We start from the raw sequence: 21857 nt of genomic DNA, 5'->3' as shown, positions 1-21857 counted from the left end.
CCGATTCTTAGTTTTGGTTAACAGAAGTTAAGCCAATTTTTGTCTAAACCAGTTCGGTTTTGTAATCAGTTTCCAAGTGGAAAAAGGCCGGTTTGGTTGGTAAGTAAGTTCTCTTACCCGGTTGTTGGGGCGGTTCGATTTTGGATAGTTTGATATACAAATAGGGCTGTTCACGAGCCGAGCGAAGACTTGCTCGTTGTTTGGCTTGTTTACAACCGAACCGAACGACTGAAATTCAAACCAAGCGAAAACCGAAACGAGCCAAAATCGAATCGAACATTTTTCGATCGAACATCGAGCGATTTCGAGCATTATTTATTTCTTTTTCACTTTAAAATTTTCAATAAGAAACAAGTTTGAAGGTTAGAAATTATATATTTTATAAATAAATTAGTAGTTTTTAGACAAACGTTAATAGATTGCAAATTTTTATTTAAATTAAGTTTGAAGTGAGATAAAATGATCATGTAAACTAACTTCTAGTATTCTAAAAACTTGAAACGAACAAATATAACTATAAAATTGACCGAATATGAAAAATTTAAAGGGGTTAAAAAAATTGTAAACTTATTTTTTATGTGTTTTGTCTATATATCTATATATTTGTTCATATATAATTATGTATAAAATAAATTAAAAATATTCGAGCCGAACCAAACTGAGCAGACCTTTGCTCGTTGCTTGGCTCGTTTGCAAACCGAACCGAGCAAAGCGGCTCGTTTACAATCGAGCGAAAAACGAGCGAGTATTTTCCGAGCAATTTCCGAGCGAGCGGCGAGCGAGTTCGAACGACGAGCGGTTTGGACGGCCCTACATACAAATATGTTACTTTTGATAACACCTATGGGCCTAAATGCTGGGCTCGCTCCTTTTTCTTTGATTAAAGCCCAATAATGAATTATGCTAGGATTTGAATAGTTGGATATACAAATATGTTACTTTTGATAACACTTATGGGCCTAACATACTCGGCATAGTAGTACTATTGACTTTAATAAAAGAGATTGATATTTCATAGTTACAGTTCCATATAGTTATGTTACAGTTAGAGGTGTGAATGAGTCGATTTTTGAGTCTTGGCCCAACTGTGTTCAAGTTGAGATTGTTTTTACTTAAGAGAGTTTCAATGTTTTCAAACTCTATGTCTAATGTTTGAACTCCGTTCTAGAAAATATACAAGCTTGTAAATAGAACTCATCACGAGTATGGATCCGGGAGGGGATCCTATGGGGATGAGCCTTCATTTGGATCCTACAAAACGGAAGGACTTCATTATCCTCATCACGGGATGAGATGTTATCTCATAACCAAGCTCAGACGTGAGGAAAGTGTGTGTTGGTAGTAAGTAATTTTTGAGGGGGGAAATTGAACTCTTTTTACCCGGTTGTTGTGTTGTATTTATAGTGACGAATATCATTGTAGCGGCAAATGCTCTTACTGTTCACTCTCTTAGAACTTTAAGTCCGATCCCTAACACTGGTCGTGTAGTGTATGGCTTAAGAAGATATAATTTATAATGTTATAACACATGTTGACTAATATGTTGTCCATCTTTCGCTATATCATAGCTCTTTACTAATTTGTAGAGTGTGGTAACGCGACAGATCAAGCTCTACGTGTGTGCCATCGTATGTACTAGCATATTAGTAACTCTTCATGAATCACAACATTTTATTAAAATCAATATACTTGCATATAACTAGGTAAAAGGTATTCACATAATATGGCATGAGATCTTTATAGTACAAGTCATGACATGTAAAAGTGAAAAGTGACATTCTAGTTGTTACAATAATTTTACAATACGTGCAAACATGAAACTTTGAAGTTAAAAGTGTGAAACTATATTCACGTATTTGCTATATAAAGAGCATAAACAAAGTAAGAGTAGAATTATAATAACAAATATAGTAACTTTTATTTGTTTACTCAACCCAACATATATGTTACTTAGGTGCCTTTATTAACCAAAACATAATCACAACAAGTTATTAAAACATTTGTCTTCAAAAATTGTGGAAAATTGAAACCAATTTCCATTTATGTTGTGTATACTTTGGGTACTAAACGGCCAAACCAACTATTGTTTGTTTGTATAAATTTATTTAATAATTTCATATGATACAAATTCATCAATTGATAATATACTTCTTTTGGGGAAAAAAAAGTTGTTTAAAACTTTATGTACTTTTATTTGTTTATCCTTGTAAAATCATATGTTCGTTTTCAAGTTATTTAAGACATTAATTTTTTTCATTGATAATAGTATTTAAATTATTATATAAATATTATAAGAATACACGCGACTTAGGGGGTGTTTAGGGTTGCTTATTTTAGGTTACTTGTAACTTATTAACTTTTAGAAAAAAAAAAGTTAAAAGGCGTTTAGTCATGTGAGTTATTGTGAAAGGATAAGTTAACAAGTTACAACATAATCAAGCCTTAATATAACCTTAAATAATAATAATCACGTTGTTATATATGAGTTGGTATAACTTAAAAAATATTCAGATTTGTGACTATATTAGTTCCTTTTAACTTTCCTTTGAACATCCAAATTCATATTCATTATTTGTATATGTAAACAGTAGATGCTATGGAATAAGCATCATCATGTTCCGTTGTAATTTGGCAACTATTATAAGATATTGATATTTTTTTTAAAAATGTGATTTGTAATCCACTTATGCATTTAGAATGAAATATGATCTCACTTATTGCAAGTTCTTTTTTCCTCAATTGCTCTATATTGGTAATATGATTATTGCATAATTAATGACTAATTTTCAAACAATAAATAATTTCATATAACTAAAGGTGACGTGCTACACTACAAAGAGATTTGTCTAGCCATGCACGCGTGATTTCACTTAAATTCCCTAATTTTACAAGATGCTTGTAATCGATCAGAAATATAGCGTTCATTTAAGAACACGAATCATGCAAATCTTTGTAGGTTATTATTATTATCATTAGAAAATTTGGGTGGAGGCACGTGTCTTTCATATGGAGCTGGTCAACGTTTCAAATCTGAGTAAATGAATAGTTTACATTTATCGGTGTAAAGTAGAGCAACAGTAAAATTTGCCGTCAAAAGATATTATTATTAGAAAACTCTTAATACATCATCATGTATGTTATTATCATCATCAAATTATTGACATCTAATTAAAATAATAACACTACATGTAACTAGGGTTATTACTTAGACTAAACCCTAGACAGATGATTAATTTAGAGATTTAACTTACCACAATTTTGCTTAATCAAGAAGCTAACAAACAACTTAGATATGGAGATGAACACTCTACATAATTAAACTTCGAATAATCGAAGCTTCAGGGCTATCAGCATCAATGGTGGATAATAATTGCGATAGTCGATCGCTTAGGTCATCAATCTCCCTATGCAAGCTTCTAACGTATGTGCAAGTCTCTTGTAACACCTTTGAAGCCGACGCCTAATTTGATAACAAAAAAACAAACAACTAAATGAATGTTATATGAAAAGGAGAAAGTTAACATACAAAAAAGATTAATGTGTAACTATGAAAATCAAGTAGAGTAATTACATATACAAGTAGAGTAATTATGTAATTACATCATAAAGTAATTATGTAATTACTCTACAATGTAATTACATAATTATTCTACTTGTATATGTAATTACTCTATTTGATTATCACAATTAGCATGTTAATTTCATTTGTATTTAATCCAGACCCATATAAAAATTGGAATAACAAGAAAATAATCAAGCTATCTAACCTTGTTTGATCTTTGGATACGAGTTCCAGGAAGAAGTTGTTGTAACTTGGAAACGAGTTGTATAATCTGATCGTCCCTCATCGAAGCCCTAGACGACGACTGTCTTGATCGTCGGCTCGACATAGTATAATATGCCTTGATGTTTATGGATGGGGTGTTTTTTTGTGATGTCTAAAGATATTTTTAACATAGAAAAGGTCTTGAAAGTGTGTATATATATAGAACAAGGGATAATTTAAATAATAATATATGTGTATACATACATATGTGTGTGTTGGATATGTGGAAGACAATTGCTTTAGAGTGTGGGATTTACTCTTATGAATGCCATAAACATTGGAGAAGTTTTAGCATAATGTCGGTGTGTTACATAGTTTTTTTTACATATAAAACTTATATTATTACATAGTTTAGTGATTTTGTGTTGCGTGTGAAATATATTAATTTGTGTTATCCAAATACTGACGGGTTAACGACAAGAGTTTGGCGGGATCGATACAAGTTAAAACTTAAATATATAAATATATATGTGGTATTTTTTTTATAAAAGAAAAAACTTATTGATTGTTTAATATCATACGTTTCTTACACTATATAGGATTTTAATAGGTAGATACATGTTTTATGTTTGCATGTATGACCGACGCTAAGTCATTGTAACATAGGCATAACCTAAAAGTTTGATTTAATAACTACGTACGTCGATGTTAGAATTGGTTTGGTCACTCGTATCTTATCTTATTTCCTAGATATGTTTGAATTAGATCATGTATAGTGAACGTCAGCCCATGTAAACTTTAGCTACTCAAGGTGTTTACCACCACTTCGAAGGTAGAGCTAGAAGGCGTAAACGGAGTCAGCTGATGTGAGTGTGAAGTCTAAAACAACCATTTTTTAGCCAACCAAACAAATACATATTTATCCCTTTTTATATTTTATTTATTTAATTTATTTTAGAATTTAATTAAATCACTACACAATTTTGTAGGTTTAGTTAGTTAAAAGACTCATTACGTGCGTGTAAGTGATTTAACAATACTTTTTGGGTTATTTATTTACTCCACTGTATATTGTCTTATAGTTAAGAAATCCGCATTGTGTCTCCCTGGTTTATATCGTTGCGCGATGGGTTTACCCCTAAAAAAAGATTTTGCGAACTTTGGGCCCCTATGTTTCTCCGGCGGGTTCCTCTTACTCCTACCGTCAGTTGACCCGTCGTTGACTCGTTAAAAAAAAGGGAAATTACTATGTTACCCCTAATTCCTTTTATATCAAAACGATCTACCCTCTTTCCCTTTATGTTACCATCTCCGGCGATTCCCTCTACCCTATAATATTCCATTTTTCGGCGACCGATTGATGGATGTCTCAATCCAAGTCAAGTCAATTTTCCTCGGGTTCACCTTCCAAGCCTTCCAATGCAGATGACCTTTGTGTGAGATGTTCATGTGGTGCTGCGACATGTTACCCGGATATCCAGGACCGATGCAAACCCGGGGCGTCGATTCTTGTGCTGTGTAAGTTTTAATTACTCACGAATTAGGGTTCTAGTCTGTTAATCGATGATGATTTGGTCTGTCGTGTGGCTTAGGTCAATTTTAGGGGTAATTGTTCTAATCTGTGAATCGAATTAGGGTTGTTTGTTTGTTGATATATTTAGTCCGTTACAGAAGGGGAGTTGTGATGGCTAAAATGGGCTGATGATCCCACATGCACTAGTTGTGAAAAAGGTAATTCAAGCAATGGTGAAGATGATGAACAAGAAAGATGATTTTGCAAGAATGAAACCAAAGAAGCAACAAGCTTGAAGATGTTGCTAGGAATTAGTTGGTTTTTGTTCTTCGTTTATGTGTGTTTTTATTGATTATCTGTTAACATTGTCTTTGTAGTATGGGATAATGTAATCTTTGTTGTTGTTATTTTAGTTTATGTTAAATTTTAGAGCTTCTTTTTTCATCTATTTACTTTAAATTTGTGTTCCACATTATGAGTCATGTTGCATCCATGATGAAACTGAGAATGTTGAGTTAGGGAAGGATGAAATTGAGAATGTGCAGTTTGACCAAGACAAAAGTCAAACGGAAGACAAGGAATATCAATTGGGTGAAGATGAGTTGATGGCTTATTTAGTGCAAGAAGATGACTTATTTAGAACAAGTGAAGAACATGAAATGGATCCTGGTGATGATTACGACCCTGAGGTTGTGAAAGCAGCTTTCAAGTATACCAGTGAGCCAGAAGAAGATTACTATCATGATTCATATGAACACGATCCAGTGTGGGACTCTGACTGGTCAAATGATGATTGTCCTTGGAAGTAACATTGTAGTTGGTTTCTAGTATTGTTTGCATTTGAATTGTACTTTAATTTAACATGATTAAATCTATTGTAATGTCTGCATAATTTGCCTACATGCTACTAGTTTTAAAAGATTAAACAAATACTGTCAAAATAGCATACAAACCATCATGTCCCAAATCAAACACACATACTACAAGTCTTAAATTGTTTCAAACACAACATGATAACACACACATGGTACCAGCAAGTTCAAACAAAAGTCTTAAATAGTCTCAAACACACACCATCAATCTAACTCAAACATACCTTGTTGACATCATTATGGTTGAATTGGTGCCCTGCAAGTTCTGATGTTGTGTCCGTAAGTCTTCCTCCTGCAGAAAACACTTCCTGAACCTCTTCAATCTTCATCTTCCTCTTCTTGCTAGCTGCCAATTTCTTCTTCTCACCTAGTGCCTTCTTCCTGCTCTTCTTCGGTCTGCCAATATGAGTATGATGTTTAGGTGGAGTTATTATTGTTGGGCATTTTGAGGGTGCCCACATATCAGGTGTCACACCCCCGTCTTAGGCCTAGGAGCGTGATCCAATAGTTGGTACCATAATTGTAAATAAATCAGAGTTGCATTTGTTTGCGGAAGACTTATAAAACTTCAAGGATCAAAACATAACTTTTATATATACATTCAAAGACGGGAATATAAAACACCCATTTAGAGTTGTTAACAAAAGATTACTTGTTTATGTTTACAAACCACCATTTGTGTTTATACAAAATAAAATCCGAGCCATCGGATATATAAGCACTTCATCACTCCAAGTGCTAAACTTGTTCACCTGCAAAATGTAAGAAAATACACCAGCAACGAATGCTGGTGAACACGCTGACGCAAAATAACTTATTTTACTTTATTACCCCTCGAGACTACGCCTGCCTCGGCCCAACGTGGCTTAGGAATAATAAAGTCAAATAACACATTATAAACTAGAGCCTCTACTCTAGGTCACCTCAGCAAACACCGCAGCGTTCGACTTAGTTAAGTACCCGTAAATATACACATAAGGTCGTATTCCCTGCAGGAGAGCGTCCTACGACCAAGGGTGGTGCGATCATACCCATACATCGCATAGTACCACCTATGTAAGGATCCAGGCATACGTATACCACAGCCTGAGGGCTAGGTTCATACCCACAGTTATAACGGTTTTAGGAACACATAGTTCCTTGTAAACAATTTCATATAACAAGTTTGACTCATTTGAAAACAAGTTTAAAAGTTTGGGGGCGTATTCACCTTATCTCTTTAGGATCGGCGTCACTCACCGTCCAAGGATCTTTCCCTTCTTAATCTCGCACCTATAGTACGAGTATAAACAGTTGTTAGTCGGATACACGATCCGGCTTAAGACCTTTAGTCTTATCTCAATCCTCGATGAACTTTTAGTTCATTTTGCTTTTACTTAAAAACCTTTGGTTTAAAAGTAAATTATAAACCTTTAGTTTATAATAAAAACCCGACGTTTCTTCTTCTCTAAGAAACGTAATCATTTTCTTTTATTATTTAAGAATACTCTTTATTCATTAAATAATATTTTCATAACAAAGAATATATATATTCATTAAATAATATTTTCATAACAAATAATATATACATATATACTTACACACATATATATGTAATCACAATATTCAATATTCATTCTTTTATTCATTTCTTTGTTATGTTTTCTTTTCTTTTATCGAGGTATCGAGTATAACCTCGACTTAAGGCTTAAGCCTTGAATATAATATTGAATTATATTGAATTGTCGATACGCCTAACCTCGTTGGCGTTTAGAAATCCTAGGGACTTGAGCAGCACTCCAACGCCGCTTGATCTCTTTGGTCGTCAAACGATAATGCCAACTTCAACACTCGTCGACACGCTTTACGAGATTCGTCATCATTACGCCAAACACCTTCTTGGTATGTGGGTGGAAGGTGGCACGTACTTTGAAGAAACATTGTACACAAACGAGGGATCGGGCACGCTTATCGAGGAAAATCGAGTAAGTGATTGTAGGAATGCAGAGAGAGGCTAGAGAGAGAGTTAAGTGTGTGTAATTTGGTGTGGCTTGGACTGAACTCGTAGCCTTCTATTTATAGGCAAATTTTGGATCCCATCCCGTACCGCGATGGGTCATTTGGCTGGCCCGTCGCGTACCGCGACGTAGGCCTGGCCAGTCACCCACTAGACCTGCCACGTGTCGTGTTGACACGTGGCAGGCACCGCTCCACGTGGCGACACGTGGCAACAGTGTTGCCACGTGGTGACATGTGGCAGCACATGGTGCCACCGTGTGCCACGTGGCACACGTATCACACTTTGTCAGACACCCCATCGCGGTACGCGATGGGAGTCTCTTTTGATCCATCGCGTAGCGCGATGGGTTAAGAAAACAGAATTTTCATTTTTAACCCTCAAATTTGGTCATTTGGCAATTTTAGTCCCTAGACTTTGGAAAGTTGATACTTTGAACTCGAAATTTTCAGATTGTTACATCCTCCCCACCTTGAAACAAATCTCATCCTCGAGATTTCTTTACTCGAACAAGTGTGGATATTTTCTTTTCATTTCCGATTCGAGTTCCCAAGTATATTCGGGCCCTCTACGCGAATCCCATTTTACTTTCACTATTTTCAAAGTTCTTCTTTTTAATTTCTTTGTTTTCGAATCTTTAATTTGTATTGGACGTTCAACAAATTTTAAGTCTCATTAATTTCAACGTCTTTTAATGGCATAGCCAACGATTCATCAGTTAAACACTTACGCATATTCGAAACATGGAATACATCATGTATCCCTTGCATTTTCTCGGGTAATCGCAATCGGTATGCAACATTACCGATTCGTTCGAGTACCTCAAAAGGTCCAACGAATCGAGGACTTAATTTTCCTTTCTTACCGAAGCGAAAGGCGCCTTTCCAATGCGAGACTTTCAATAACACTTTATCACCAACATTAAACTCTAACGGCTTACGACGGACATCGGCGTAACTCTTTTGGGGATCACGTGCTGTCTTAAGTTGTTCTCGAATTAGGAGAATCTTTTCGGTGGTTTCTTAGACTATCTCAGGTCCAGATAATTGATTGTCTCCGGTTTCAGACCAACACACGGGCGTTCTACACTTTCGACCATATAACGCCTCGAATGGTTCGGCTTGAATACTCGTGTGATAACCATTATAATATGAGAATTCCATTAGGGGTAAGTGGTCGTCCCAACTTCCACCTAAGTCGATTACAAAAGCTCGGAGCATGTATTCCAACGTTTGAATCGTCCTTTCACTTTTCCCATCAGTTTGCGGATGATAGGTGGTGCTAAGGTTCAACTTCGTACCAAGAGCTTGTTGGAAGCTTTTCCAAAAGTGAGACGTAAAACGACTGTCTCGATCAGAAATTACAGACAGCGGTACTCCATGCAAAGCAACGATGTTGTTCACATAAATACGCGCTAGTCTATCCATAGAGTATTACTCATTGATGGGTATGAAGTGTGCGGACTTCGTTAAACGATCCACTATTACCAATATCGCATTATGTTGTCGAGTCGTCTTTGGGAGTTTGGTAATGAAATCCATAGTAATTAACTCCCACTTCCATACCGGAAGTTCGGGTTGCTGAAGCAATCCCGAAGGCTTTTGATGTTCAGCCTTGACTTGCGAGCAAGTTAAACATTTCGCAACATGCGAAGCGACATCCCTTTTCATTCCATTCCACCAATAGTTTGCTTTGAGGTTGTGGTACATCTTATCACTTCCGAGATGCATCATGTATTTGACTTGTGAGCTTCATTCAAAATTTTCTCACGCAATCCTCCAACGATTGGTACCCAAATTCTATTACCGAGTCTAAGGATACCATCGTCACCTTTTACTAACGAGTCAATGGTGCCATTACGCTTTTCATCGGAGATTTGGTTTTCATTGATCGCTTGAGTTTGCGCGGATTTGATTTGTTCAATGAGATCAATTTGGAGTTCTAGACGTAACGCTCGAACTCTTTTTGGCTTCTCGTGTTCTTTACGACTTAAGGCATCAGCCACAACGTTGGCTTTACCTTCGTGATAAACGATCTCACAGTCGTAGTCATTGAGCGTTTCCATCCATCACCGTTGGCGCATGTTGAGTTCTTTTTTATCAAAGATATGTTTCAAGCTCTTATGATTGATGTACACGGTAAATCTTACTCCATAGAGATAGTGCCTCCATATCTTAAGTGCAAATATTATGGAGCCTAATTCTAGATCATGAGTCGTGTAGTTCTTTTCGTGTACCTTGAGTTGACGAGAGGCGTAAGCGATTACTTTCTTGCGTTGCATTAGTACGCATCCCAAACCCGAGTGAGACGCGTCACTAAATACCACAAAATCCTCAGTACCTTCTGGCAAAGCCAAGATAGGTGCTTGGGTAAGTTTTTGTTTGAGTATATCGAACGCCTCTTGTTGATTCGTTCCCCATTCATATTTGATGTTCTTACGAGTTAAGGAAGTTAGGGGAACGGCAATACGAGAGAAATTTTCGATAAATCTACAGTAATAGCCAGCCAAACCTAAGAAACTTCGAATCTCGGTTGGCGACTTCGGAACTTCCCACTTAGAGATAGCTTCAATCTTAGCGGGGTCCATTTGAATACCGTTAACGTTAATGATGTGACCTTGAAATTGCACCTCGTGCAACCAGAACTCGCATTTCGAGAACTTGGCGTACAACTTCTCGGTTCTAAGGATCTCAAGCAAAGTTCGAAGATGTACTTCATGATCGGCTTTTGACTTTGAATAAATAAGTATGTCGTCGATGAATAGGATAACAAATTTATCCAAGTAAGGCTTGCAAATACGGTTCATCATGTCCATGAATGCGGCTGGGGCATTTGTAAGTCCAAACGGCATGACCCTGAACTCATAATGTCCATACCTTGTTCGAAAAGTAGTTTTCGGAATCTCTTCATATTGGACTTTGAGTTGGTGATAGCCAGAACGAAGATCGATTTTTGAAAAGAAGCTAGCACCTTGAAGTTGGTCAAAAAGGTCATCAATACGAGGGAGTGGATATCGGTTCTTGATTGTGACTTTGTTCAACGCCCGATAATCGATACACATTCGCATGGAACCATCCTTCTTCTTGACAAATAGAATTGGCGCTCCCCAAGGCGACGAACTCGGTCGAATGAAACCTTTTTCCAATAACTCATCAAGTTGTTTCTTTAACTCCTTCATCTCGGTTGGCGCTAAGCGATACGGAGCTTTAGCGATCGGAGCAGTACCAGGAATAAGATCAATCATAAACTCTACTTCACGATCAGGAGGGATTCCAGGAAGTTCATCAGGAAAGACGTCAGAAAAGTTAGAAACAATAGGGACGTCTTTGATTTCTTTTGGCTTTGATTCTTTAGTGACGTAGGCCATGAATGCGAGGCATCCTTGATTCAAACATTTCTTAGCCCTAATCATAGAAATTATGCTAACTTGGCCAGCGTCTTTGTCCCCTTCAATTCGAATCGTTCGTTTATCAGGGGCTTGAAGTTCAACAGTTTTGCTATTGCAGATGATACGGGCATGGTTATCGGATAACCAATCCATACCAAGTACAATATCAAAACCAGCCAGACTCATGGGTAACAAACAAATAGGCAGAATATAACCAGCTAGAAGTATTTTTCCGTTTTCAAGGGCTTCGGAGATCTTAACGATTTCGCCACTAGCAATCTCGACGCTTAGAGTTTTATCTATGTTTCTTAATGGTTCGTTTAATAGACTACATAAACTATAATCTATAAAACTTAGATTGGCACCTGAATCAAACAAAACTCTAGCATAGGTGTCGTTGACTAGAAACGTACCGGTTATGGTTTCCGACATGTCATCAGCCTTCTTTGTGTCGAGTACGAAGACTCGAGCGTTTCCTTTCTTGTTCTGGCCACTTCCACCCGCACCACCAGCAGCAGGCTTGTTTTTTGGGCATTCGAAACTTAAATGGTCCATTTCCTTGCAATTAAAGCAAGTCATCTTCTTCTTCCAACAATTAGCAGCATCATGTCCCGTATGATTACAGGATTCACAGACTTTAGGAGACGGGGCGAAATTGCATCGACCCTTGTGGTACCTCCTACAAGTCTTACATGGCGTAGAATTGTTTCGGTTTACGCCTTTGCTTCTAAAGTTGGAACTTCCTCCAGTCTTTCCTTGAGCAGTTGTTGGTGTCACCTTCTTGTCCTCTTCCTTGTTGCGAACTAAGCCGCCCATCAAATAATCGGCTAACTTCATCGCAGAGTCAGCGGTTTGAGGTAGGTGAGACCTCACCATGTCACAGATTTCCCATGGTAGTCCCCATCTTGTGACTTTGTTGGACTCAGGGTTAACCAGCTGGGGAACAAGGCGACAATACTCGAGGAATTTAGTGTTGTATTAACGAAGATTTATCCCCATGACCTTATGATTGAGGAATTTCGTTTGGATCTAATCGGTCTCGTGCATAGGACAAAACTTTCCCATCACCATGGCCTTAAAGTCATCCCATGACATGCCATACATCACGTCTCTTCCTTTACTCATTAATAACGCATTCCACCATTCATGCGCTTCCCCTTTGAACATTAGGGCGGAATATTGAATCTTTTCCTCCTCAGAGCACTTGCTTGTTATAACGATGGTTTCCATTTCTTCGAGCCATCTCACGGTTGTGATGGCCCCTTTGTCACCATGGAACTCTTTCGGTCCATAGTATTTGAAATCCTTAAACGAACAACCACTTATCTTGAGTTTCTTGAACTCACGTCTAACTCCACCATCGGCGTTAGACTCATGAAAACTACCCTCCTCATGAGAGGGTTTCAGACGGGATTTCACGGATTTCGAAGGATGAACAGAAGGATTAACAGTTCGGGAATGTTTGGATTGTCTAGATTGCGATCTAAACTCGGATTCTTCCCTAACGACTTGCTTAATCATCTTTTGGATTTTATTCTTGTATTTTTTAGTAATTTCTTCCTCTCGCTCGTTCTCGTTTTCGGGGCCTTTCCCCTTATCTTTTATCTCTTTCTCTCTACGAGCATTTTCATTGTTGTTAATTTGTTCAAACATATTTCTCTTTTTCTTTTTTAATTAAGTCTGAAATTTTAACAACATTTTTATTTATTATACATTTATATATATCCCAAGGATATATATTTCATATTATACATACTTATATATATATATATATATATATATATATATATATATATATATATCGTTCCAACGATACATATATAACTTGTCCTATCATTACATGAGAACGTTTCAAACGTTCTTTATTTATACACATAACATACAGGACTATTTTTACACACATAACTTAACATCGTATTCCACCATCTTCAGTTCTTCAAGAACTTCTTCACAACCTTCGTTAGTTTGTTGCACTTACGAAGGAGTGTTTCTCCCACTTTCTTCTTTTTATTTTCTTCTTCATCCTCCTTCTACCTCCAATCGTTAGTTTCGTGTAAGGCACGATCCAAATGCTCTTCATATGATTGCGGGACTACGTTGGGGTATCCATACTATGGAGGTGGGTCGCGGTAACCCAGGGTCACCATCTCGTAGTGATTCCTCGGTTCTGGATACGGAACATAGTCCATGTCAGATGAAAGGTAGAGATAAGTCTTGGCAGCTCGGTTATGCTCTCGGATCTCATCGGCTTGCTCTTGGATTGATTGAATTTCTCCTTGGAATGGTGGGAAGCTTGACGAAGTTCGAATCCTAAGTTTCTCAAGGTATTGTACATATGGATCCACAGAACCATAACTTGCGTTTTGGGAAGTGAGTGATCCTTCCATTGGGCTTGAAAATACTCATCTTGGGCTTTCGATACGGCTTTTCATTGTTGTTTGGTTGAGAGCTGACTTCATTAAAAGTGGAACTTCCGGTATACCATCGACATTGATCGGAATGACATTTCATCCAGTCGGAAAATGGGGATCTTGGTTCCTCCTTGATGGGTATATTGGAAAGAAAGGCATATGACGGATGTGGATTTGGCGGTACATATCTAGTCGGAAAATATTGTGGTATCTCCGAGGGTTGGTAAGTTGGGATCTCCGATGGGTGGTACGTCGGTACTTGGGAAGGTTGATACATCGGTATTGTTGGTGGATGGTAGCTTGAGTGCCTAGGTGGCTCCATTCTTTGTTTTGGTGGACTCTCGGGAACGTCTATCGGGTAGTGTCTACTTCCGGGGTAGAATACTGGTTTAGTCAAGTCATGTTCCACATCTTGGTCAAAGTATGCTTCATAATATCCATCACTCATGTTGTCTTCGGGGTAGGGTTCGGCGATTCCGGCTTCCTTTGCCTTGCGTACAAATTCTTCGATATGAGCTTTGAATGACATCTAATATTATGGGTGGTTTAGAATGTAGAGTGGGAAAGAAAGGTTACCAGCCTATCTTATCCCTAAAACACATAAAAAATTATTTCCTAAACTTGGATCGAAGCTTGGGTATTGTTTTATGATACCCAATTCCCTAAGATCGATGCCTCTGATACCAACCTGTCACACCCCCGTCTTAGGCCTAGCAGCGTGATCCAGTAGTTGGTACCATAATTGTAAATAAATCAGAGTTGCGTTAGTTTGCGAAAGACTTATAAAACTTCAAGGATCAAAACATAACTTTTATATATACATTCAAAGATGGGATTATAAAACACCCGTTTAGAGTTGTTACCAACAGATTACTTGTTTATGTTTACAAACCACGATTTATGTTCATACAAAATAAAATCCGAGCCATCGGATATATAAGCGCTTCGTCACTCCAAGTGCTAAACTTGTTCACCTGCAAAATGTAAAAAAATACGTCAGCAACAAATGCTGGTGAACACACTGACGCAAAATAACTTCTTTTACTTTATTACCCCTTGAGACTACGCCTGCCTCGGCCCAACGTGGCTTAGGAATAACAAAGTCAAATAACACATTATAAACTAGAGCCTTTACTCTAGGTCACCTCAGCAAACACCGCAGCGTTCGACTTAGTTAAGTATCCGTAAATATACACATAAGGTCGTACTCCCTGCAGGAGAGCGTCCTACGACCAAGGGTGGTGCGATCATACCCATGCATCGCATAGTACCACCTATGTAAGGATCCAGACATACGTATACCACATCCTGAGGGCTAGGTTCATACCCACAGTTATAACGTTTTTAGGAACACATAGTTCCTTGTAAACAATTTCATATAACAAGTTTGACACATTTGAAAACAAGTTTAAAAGTTTGGGGGCGTATTCACCTTATCTCTTTAGGATCGGCGTCACTCATCGTCCATGGGTCTTTCCCTTCTTAATCTCGCACCTATAGTACGAGTATAAACAGTTGTTAGTCGGATACACGATCCGGCTTAAGACCTTTAGTCTTATCTCAATCCTCGATGAACTTTTAGTTCATTTTGCTTTTACTTAAAAACCTTTAGTTTAAAAGTAAATTATAAACCTTTAGTGTATAATAAAAACCTAACGTTTCTTCTTCTCTAAGAAACGTAATCATTTTCTTTATAATACTCTTTATTCATTAAATAATATTTTTATAACAAATAATATATACATATATACTTACACACATATATATGTAATCACAATATTCAATATTCATTCTTTTATTCATTTCTTTGTTATGTTTTCTTTTCTTTTATCGAGATATCGAGTATAACCTCGACTTAAGGCTTAAACCTTGAATATAATATTGAATTATATTGAATTGTCGATACGCCTAACCTCGTTGGCGTTTAGAAATCCTAGGGACTTGAGCAGCACTCCAACGCCGCTTGATCTCTTTGGTCGTCAAACGATAATGCCAACTTCAACACTCGTCGACACGCTTTACGAGATTCTTCATCATTACGCCAAACACCTTCTTGGTATGTGGGTGGAGGGTGACACGTACTTTGAGGAAACGTTGTACACAAACGAGGGATCGGGCACACTTATCGAAGAAAATCGAGTAAGTGATTGTAGGAATGCACTCGTAGCCTTCTATTTATAGGAAAATTTTGGTGTGGCTTGGACTGAACTCGTAGCCTTCTATTTATAGGCAAATTTTGGATCCCATCGCGTACCGCGATGGGTCCTTTGGCTGGCCCGTCGCGTACCACGACGTAGGCCTGGCCAGTCACCCACTAGACCTGCCACGTGTCGTGTTGACACGTGGCAGGCACCGCTCCACGTGGCGACACGTGGCGACAGTGTTGCCACGTGGTGACATGTGGCAGCACATGGTGCCACCGTGTGCCACGTGGCACATTGTCACACTTTGTCAGACACCCCATCGCGATACGCGATGGGAGTCTCTTTTGATCCATCGCGTAGCGCGATGGGTTAAGAAAACAGAATTTTCATTTTTAACCATCAAGTTTGGTCATTTGGCAATTTTAGTCCCTAGACTTTGGAAAGTTAATACTTTGAATTCGAAATTTTCACAATGTTACATCAGGGCCTGGTATGGGCCTGATTTGGTGATTATACACCTTCTTCCAAGTGTTTAACTAGTAAGCTTCATCAACCCACTTCTCCAATGGACCGACATGCCTGTTGTTTTCTATCATGTTATATAGGGCTGCCACAACATGTTTGCATGGCATACATGTCAAGTCCCATCTCTTACATGTGCAAGTTCTATCCTCCACATTCACCACACATTGGCTTCTCATACTTTTAACCTATGAACATATTTGCAAATTAACAAAAGATTGATTGTAATATCATAGTCATGCAAATATTCATACCTGGCAAGTCACTTCATCAACCATTATAACCGTCAATTTGTTTGCTTCTGTTTGGATTTCATCCCATGCTTTTGTTTCTTGCGGTGTTAATGGGCCCTTTGCAGTGGCTTGCATCTTCTTCACAGTCACAATCCTCATGGTCAAATACTCTCTAATATACTCCAAGCATGTAATGATCAGCTTGTCTCTTGCTCCAACAAGTTGCTTGTTGAAAGATTCACAAAGGTTGTTCAGCAACATATCACTTTTTGCCCTTCCTGAAATATGTGATCTTGACCATCTTGCTGCCGGGATCTCACTAAGCCAGAGAAACATATCAAGATTTGTTTTCTTAATCTCCTCCATTGCCATGTTGAACTAGGGGACAGAAGTGGCCGATGCTGCCCTATAAAACAAGCCTTATACAAATCTCCCCTCCAGGTTTGCCTCAAGTTCTCATGGATGTGTCTACAACAAAACCGATGCTCTGCCCTAGGGAAAACACTCCCAACTGCTTGAATAAGTCCCTATAACAGTCAAATCACCATAATTAGTGTACATGAGTTAGCCTATTACAAATATATCCTAAGTGTACATACCTTTTGTCGGTCAGTTATGAAAGTAAAATTGGCATCATGAGGCAACTCAAGATCATCTCCAAGGAGATCTAAGAACCATTTCCATGAGTCTGTGCATTCGGCTTCCACTATTGCAAAGGCAACAAGATACAAGCAATTGTTACCATCTGTCCCGATAGCAGTCAAAATCTGTCCGGGGTATTTCCCTTTCATAAAACAACCATCCAACCTAAGAAGTTCTCTACCAAGCAATCTAAATCCTTTAACTAAAGCAGCATAACACACATATATCCTTCTAAATTGCCTTGTTTTAAGGTTAGGGTTAGCACATGGTTCAACATCTAATTTAATGGTACTACCTGGGTTTGCTTTAAAAAGCTCATCAATATAGGATCCGAGGTGGGTGTATTGTTTGGTGTGGTCACTATCCTTCCTTTGCAAGGCTATTGTCTTTTCTCTTCTCATCTTGGATTCAGGAAGTTGTACTTGATGCATATTCTGGAATTTGGCCTTCAATTCCTTGGCAGATAAGTTGGGGGTGGTTTGTAGCTCAACCTCAATCTCTTTGGCAATAGCAGACATTGTCTACATACCAATTGTTCTACTTCTGAGACAGTCGTGTTTTCTAGGAATGGCCTTCACACACCAATTATCCTCAAAAGATTGTATTGAGATGTGCATCGTCTAAGGGCAAGTGGGTTTCATATCCCTTTTTATTACCCTCAACTTTTCCTGAATTGACACATTTGACCCCTCACCAGCAACCAAATAAGGATTGGTCCCCAAACAAATCACCCTAAACCTTAATGGATCATTCTTCTTGATATACAAATCTCTTCATGCATGAATAACATAACTCTTAACCATGTCATTCAATGTTTCCTTTAATGGTATTAACTGACCAACAAAAAATGGACACTCATCATCATTATTCCTTTCCTTCCCCTTGAACTTTCTTAGCATACTATTCAAGACACTCAAGCGCTCATCATCAGAGCTCTCATAGGTATCCATGCAAGAATTTAAGCCATCATCATCACTAATATGATCACCTACTGCTTCTACCACATCAAAATCTACAATAGCTTTATACAACCTCATGTCAACTTCTACATCCTCCAAGGGTGTTTGAAAGGCAGCCGTATACTCAGGATCACTTTCATCTGATCGATCACTATCATAACTGTCATCATCTTCCTCACTAGACCTATTTTCAGCACTCTCTTCATCAACACTTTCACCACCCACTTCATGGACACTTTCACCACCCACTTCATGGACACTCTCAGCACACACTTCATGGACACTTTCAAAACCAGTTACAAATCCAGAATTATATACCACAGTTTCAGCACCACTAGTCCTGCCATGTTCTACAAAAATCTCAACAATGTGACTATCTATACCATCACTACCTCTAATCATAACACAAACATCTTGAAAATGGTAATCTTCAATCAATGGCTTTAAACCCAAATGCAAACTGACACGCGGATGTTTGTAATGAAAACTACAAGCTGTACCACAACCATATTGTAACTTACAGAGTATTCCAAGCAACAAACTTTTACAAAATTTAGAAACTTGAACTTCATCAACGTAAGTGATCTTCCCCCCTTCGTATCTTCGCTGCCCCTCGGTAGCGAAATACCCTCCATGGAAAAGTTTTATGGTGAACGCATGTGAATAATTTTCACCTATAACAACTGTTCATTCAAACCGTTAACAACACACAAGTAAATAAACAACAAGTTTGAACACATAGTAACACCTTACCATATAGGTCGTACGGGTTACAATACTCACTGTCCGGCCTAATAGAATACGAGGTCGACATTGCGATGTGTGCAGGTGAAGTTCGATTTTAACGGTGATCGGAAAAAATAGGGGTTCAATGTTCGAACGGTTGGCCGATATTTGGGTGTGAGGAAAATAGCCCTAATTCGGGGGTTTTATTGAATCAGGGTGGATAAATAGGTAAAAGACGAAATTACCCTTCGACATTAACAGTCAACGACGGGTCAATTGACGGTAGGAGTCAGAGGAACCCGCCGGAGAAACATAGGGGCCCAAAGTTCGCAAAATATTTTTCAGGGGTAAACCCATCGCGCGACGATATAAACCAGGGAGACAAAATGCAGATTTCTCTATAGTTTATTCATATCTAAATAGACGCTAAATTTAGATGGTTGGGGTTCCGCATCAATTAAGTACGTATTGTACTTAATGTACAAAACACAACAATATACAATCCTTTAAATATCACGTCAATTACAAAACCGTTACAATGACATCGTTTTGTATGTGCAACGTACACAAAAACATTACATAAAGATACTACTTGAGCAAACATAAATCATCATAACATATTCTTTTGTGACTCAAAATATGTAAGTGTAAACTAGATAAATAACATCGATCATATTGTTTTTGTTTTTTCAGTTTTACCCTTAGTAATTAATTAAACACCATTTTTGAAAGATACAACTATTTTAGCTTATCGATAGAACACAATAGGTGGTTTTTTTTTACTTTTTAGAACGGTGATTTTCTTGTATTCAAGCTATCGTACTCTCTAAATTTAGAGAGTCTCGTTGCCCTACTTTGGTCAAACTATGTTGTCTTAACAGGGGCCACGTTGACTTAAGGGTTTGGATTGGGCGTTCTCCAGGGAAACCATACCGCCGGTTGCCACTTGACAATCATTTTGTCGTCATAAGAGCCAAACTCTCTGATGTAGCACATGGTGGGACGAAAACCCGAAAAACTCTAGTTCCTAAACATTGCTATCAATTCAGTTTCTATATCATCAACTTGAAAAGCTCTGAACTTTTAGTACAAATGGTTGAACCTTTTCTAAGCCGAATCCAATAAGATTAAAAATATGTGTTTAAACATTGCTCGTAAGTTGTAAGAGAGAGAGAGAGAGAGAGAGTTTGACGCGCCGCCCCCTAGGCCCCTAAGCAAAATCTAGAGAAATCAATAGTTTTCTTTTCTTTTTTTTTAAGACGGCTGTCAAAAATCCGAATTGAATGAAAACAAATAATAACAAAGGAAGTGGGGAAACAAAGACAAGCAATAAAGAAGGTAGGACATACTGCAGTTTTTAAGTTCATAATTGAATAGTCTTGTTTTCCATTAGTATTAGTGTCACATTTCATTTTCATGTAATTTAACAATTTTTTTATGTAGGTGAGTTAATGTGTGTGCAGGATGATTCTCGTAGGAAATTAAAGGAAAAAAACTTATGAAGCATACGATACGGGCATCTCTCACTGGTCTGATGTGAAATTTTGACAATCCCCTTATTTAAATGAGGGAAAAGTTGACGTGTCCAATGAGTGAGTATAGCCCGCCTTACATTTAATAGTTAATATCGTCCTATAGTGATAAAAAAAAGCATACAGGCAATCATACCGCATATATCAAATAGTATGGCATGCGCGATTAGTTTTTGTCTCACTTAATTTTAAATAGGGCAAATATCATTAATAACCAACTTACTTTCTATGTTTTCCACAAAGGTTCATTTTTATTTATAACTTTATAACATAGTAATAAAGTTTCAAGTTTTTCCCAATTAGGTCAGTCATATTTTATATTATTCTAATTAGGTTACTTAACTCACTATTGATGTTACGATCCTATGTTTTTTTACTTACATAGCAGGTTTACATGACTATATGACATTTTCTTTTTATTTCTTTTTGTTAATATATGACATTTTCTTCTCGTCGACACTACCACATCCCTGCTGGTAGTCTTCTCCGGCGACGGTTATATTACCTTTCGGTAGGTAAGCACCACTACAACAATATGAAATCATCTCCCAAATCTTGAAAACAATTAAAAAAATGGAATTGGTAATGGAGTTGGTTTGACAAATATCACTTTTTTGGCTTAGAATTTTCGTCACAAACTCACAATTGTGAAATGGGTTTGACTTATTTTTTAATTGAGTGCTTAAGATTTAGACTTTTAGTGTAGCATTTTTATATGTAACTTCAAACAGATTATGGAGAAAGGCTTTAAAAGAAGATTGATGAAAGCATGGGTTGGTTATGGATTGCTATTACTTCTAATTAATACAAGTGGGCATCATCATACACTAAAAAATAAAAAAGAAATGTAATATAGTCACATCAACTTCCTATGTAGGTAAAAAAACATAGAACTAGAACATCTACCCCGTAGGAACATGGATGTTGCTTCTGGTGAGACCCTCGGCTTGATAGTAGTTTTGCATCAAACCTTAGACATAAGACTCAACAATCAGCCGATTGATGCATGTACCATTGTTTTTCGGCTATCAACGCAACCACATGACGTCTAATTAACTTTCCGCCACATTTAATGTTATTTTTGAACATAGATACGAAATTACCTATAATAGCATGTTAATAATTATTGTATACTGTAAAATGATGACTCCCC

At 37.5% G+C, this 21857-nt stretch overlaps 2 protein-coding genes across 2 annotated transcripts; both read right to left on the bottom strand.

Annotated features, from left to right (window-relative positions):
- Positions 1–3246: 3246 nt before the first annotated feature.
- On the bottom strand, positions 3247–3924 carry LOC143556368 (transcription factor PRE5-like). Its single transcript, XM_077045703.1, has 2 exons — positions 3768–3924; positions 3247–3460 (listed from the first exon to the last, which is right to left on the bottom strand). The coding sequence occupies exons 1-2, from the start codon at positions 3888–3890 to the stop codon at positions 3308–3310; spliced, it is 276 nt and encodes a 91-aa protein (XP_076901818.1). The 5' UTR covers positions 3891–3924; the 3' UTR covers positions 3247–3307.
- Positions 3925–17293: 13369 nt separating this feature from the next.
- Positions 17294–18005, bottom strand: LOC143556379 (uncharacterized). Its single transcript, XM_077045714.1, has 2 exons — positions 17445–18005; positions 17294–17356 (listed from the first exon to the last, which is right to left on the bottom strand). The coding sequence occupies exons 1-2, from the start codon at positions 18003–18005 to the stop codon at positions 17294–17296; spliced, it is 624 nt and encodes a 207-aa protein (XP_076901829.1).
- Positions 18006–21857: the final 3852 nt, after the last annotated feature.

Source organism: Bidens hawaiensis, unplaced genomic scaffold, assembly GCF_021521415.1.
Source record: "Bidens hawaiensis isolate Kalapana, Puna unplaced genomic scaffold, B.hawaiensis_p1.1 tig00018568_1, whole genome shotgun sequence".
NCBI classification, from domain to species: Eukaryota; Viridiplantae; Streptophyta; class Magnoliopsida; order Asterales; family Asteraceae; genus Bidens; species Bidens hawaiensis.
The sequence above is the reverse complement of the archived record's forward strand: the minus strand, read 5'-3'. Positions and strand labels throughout refer to the sequence as shown.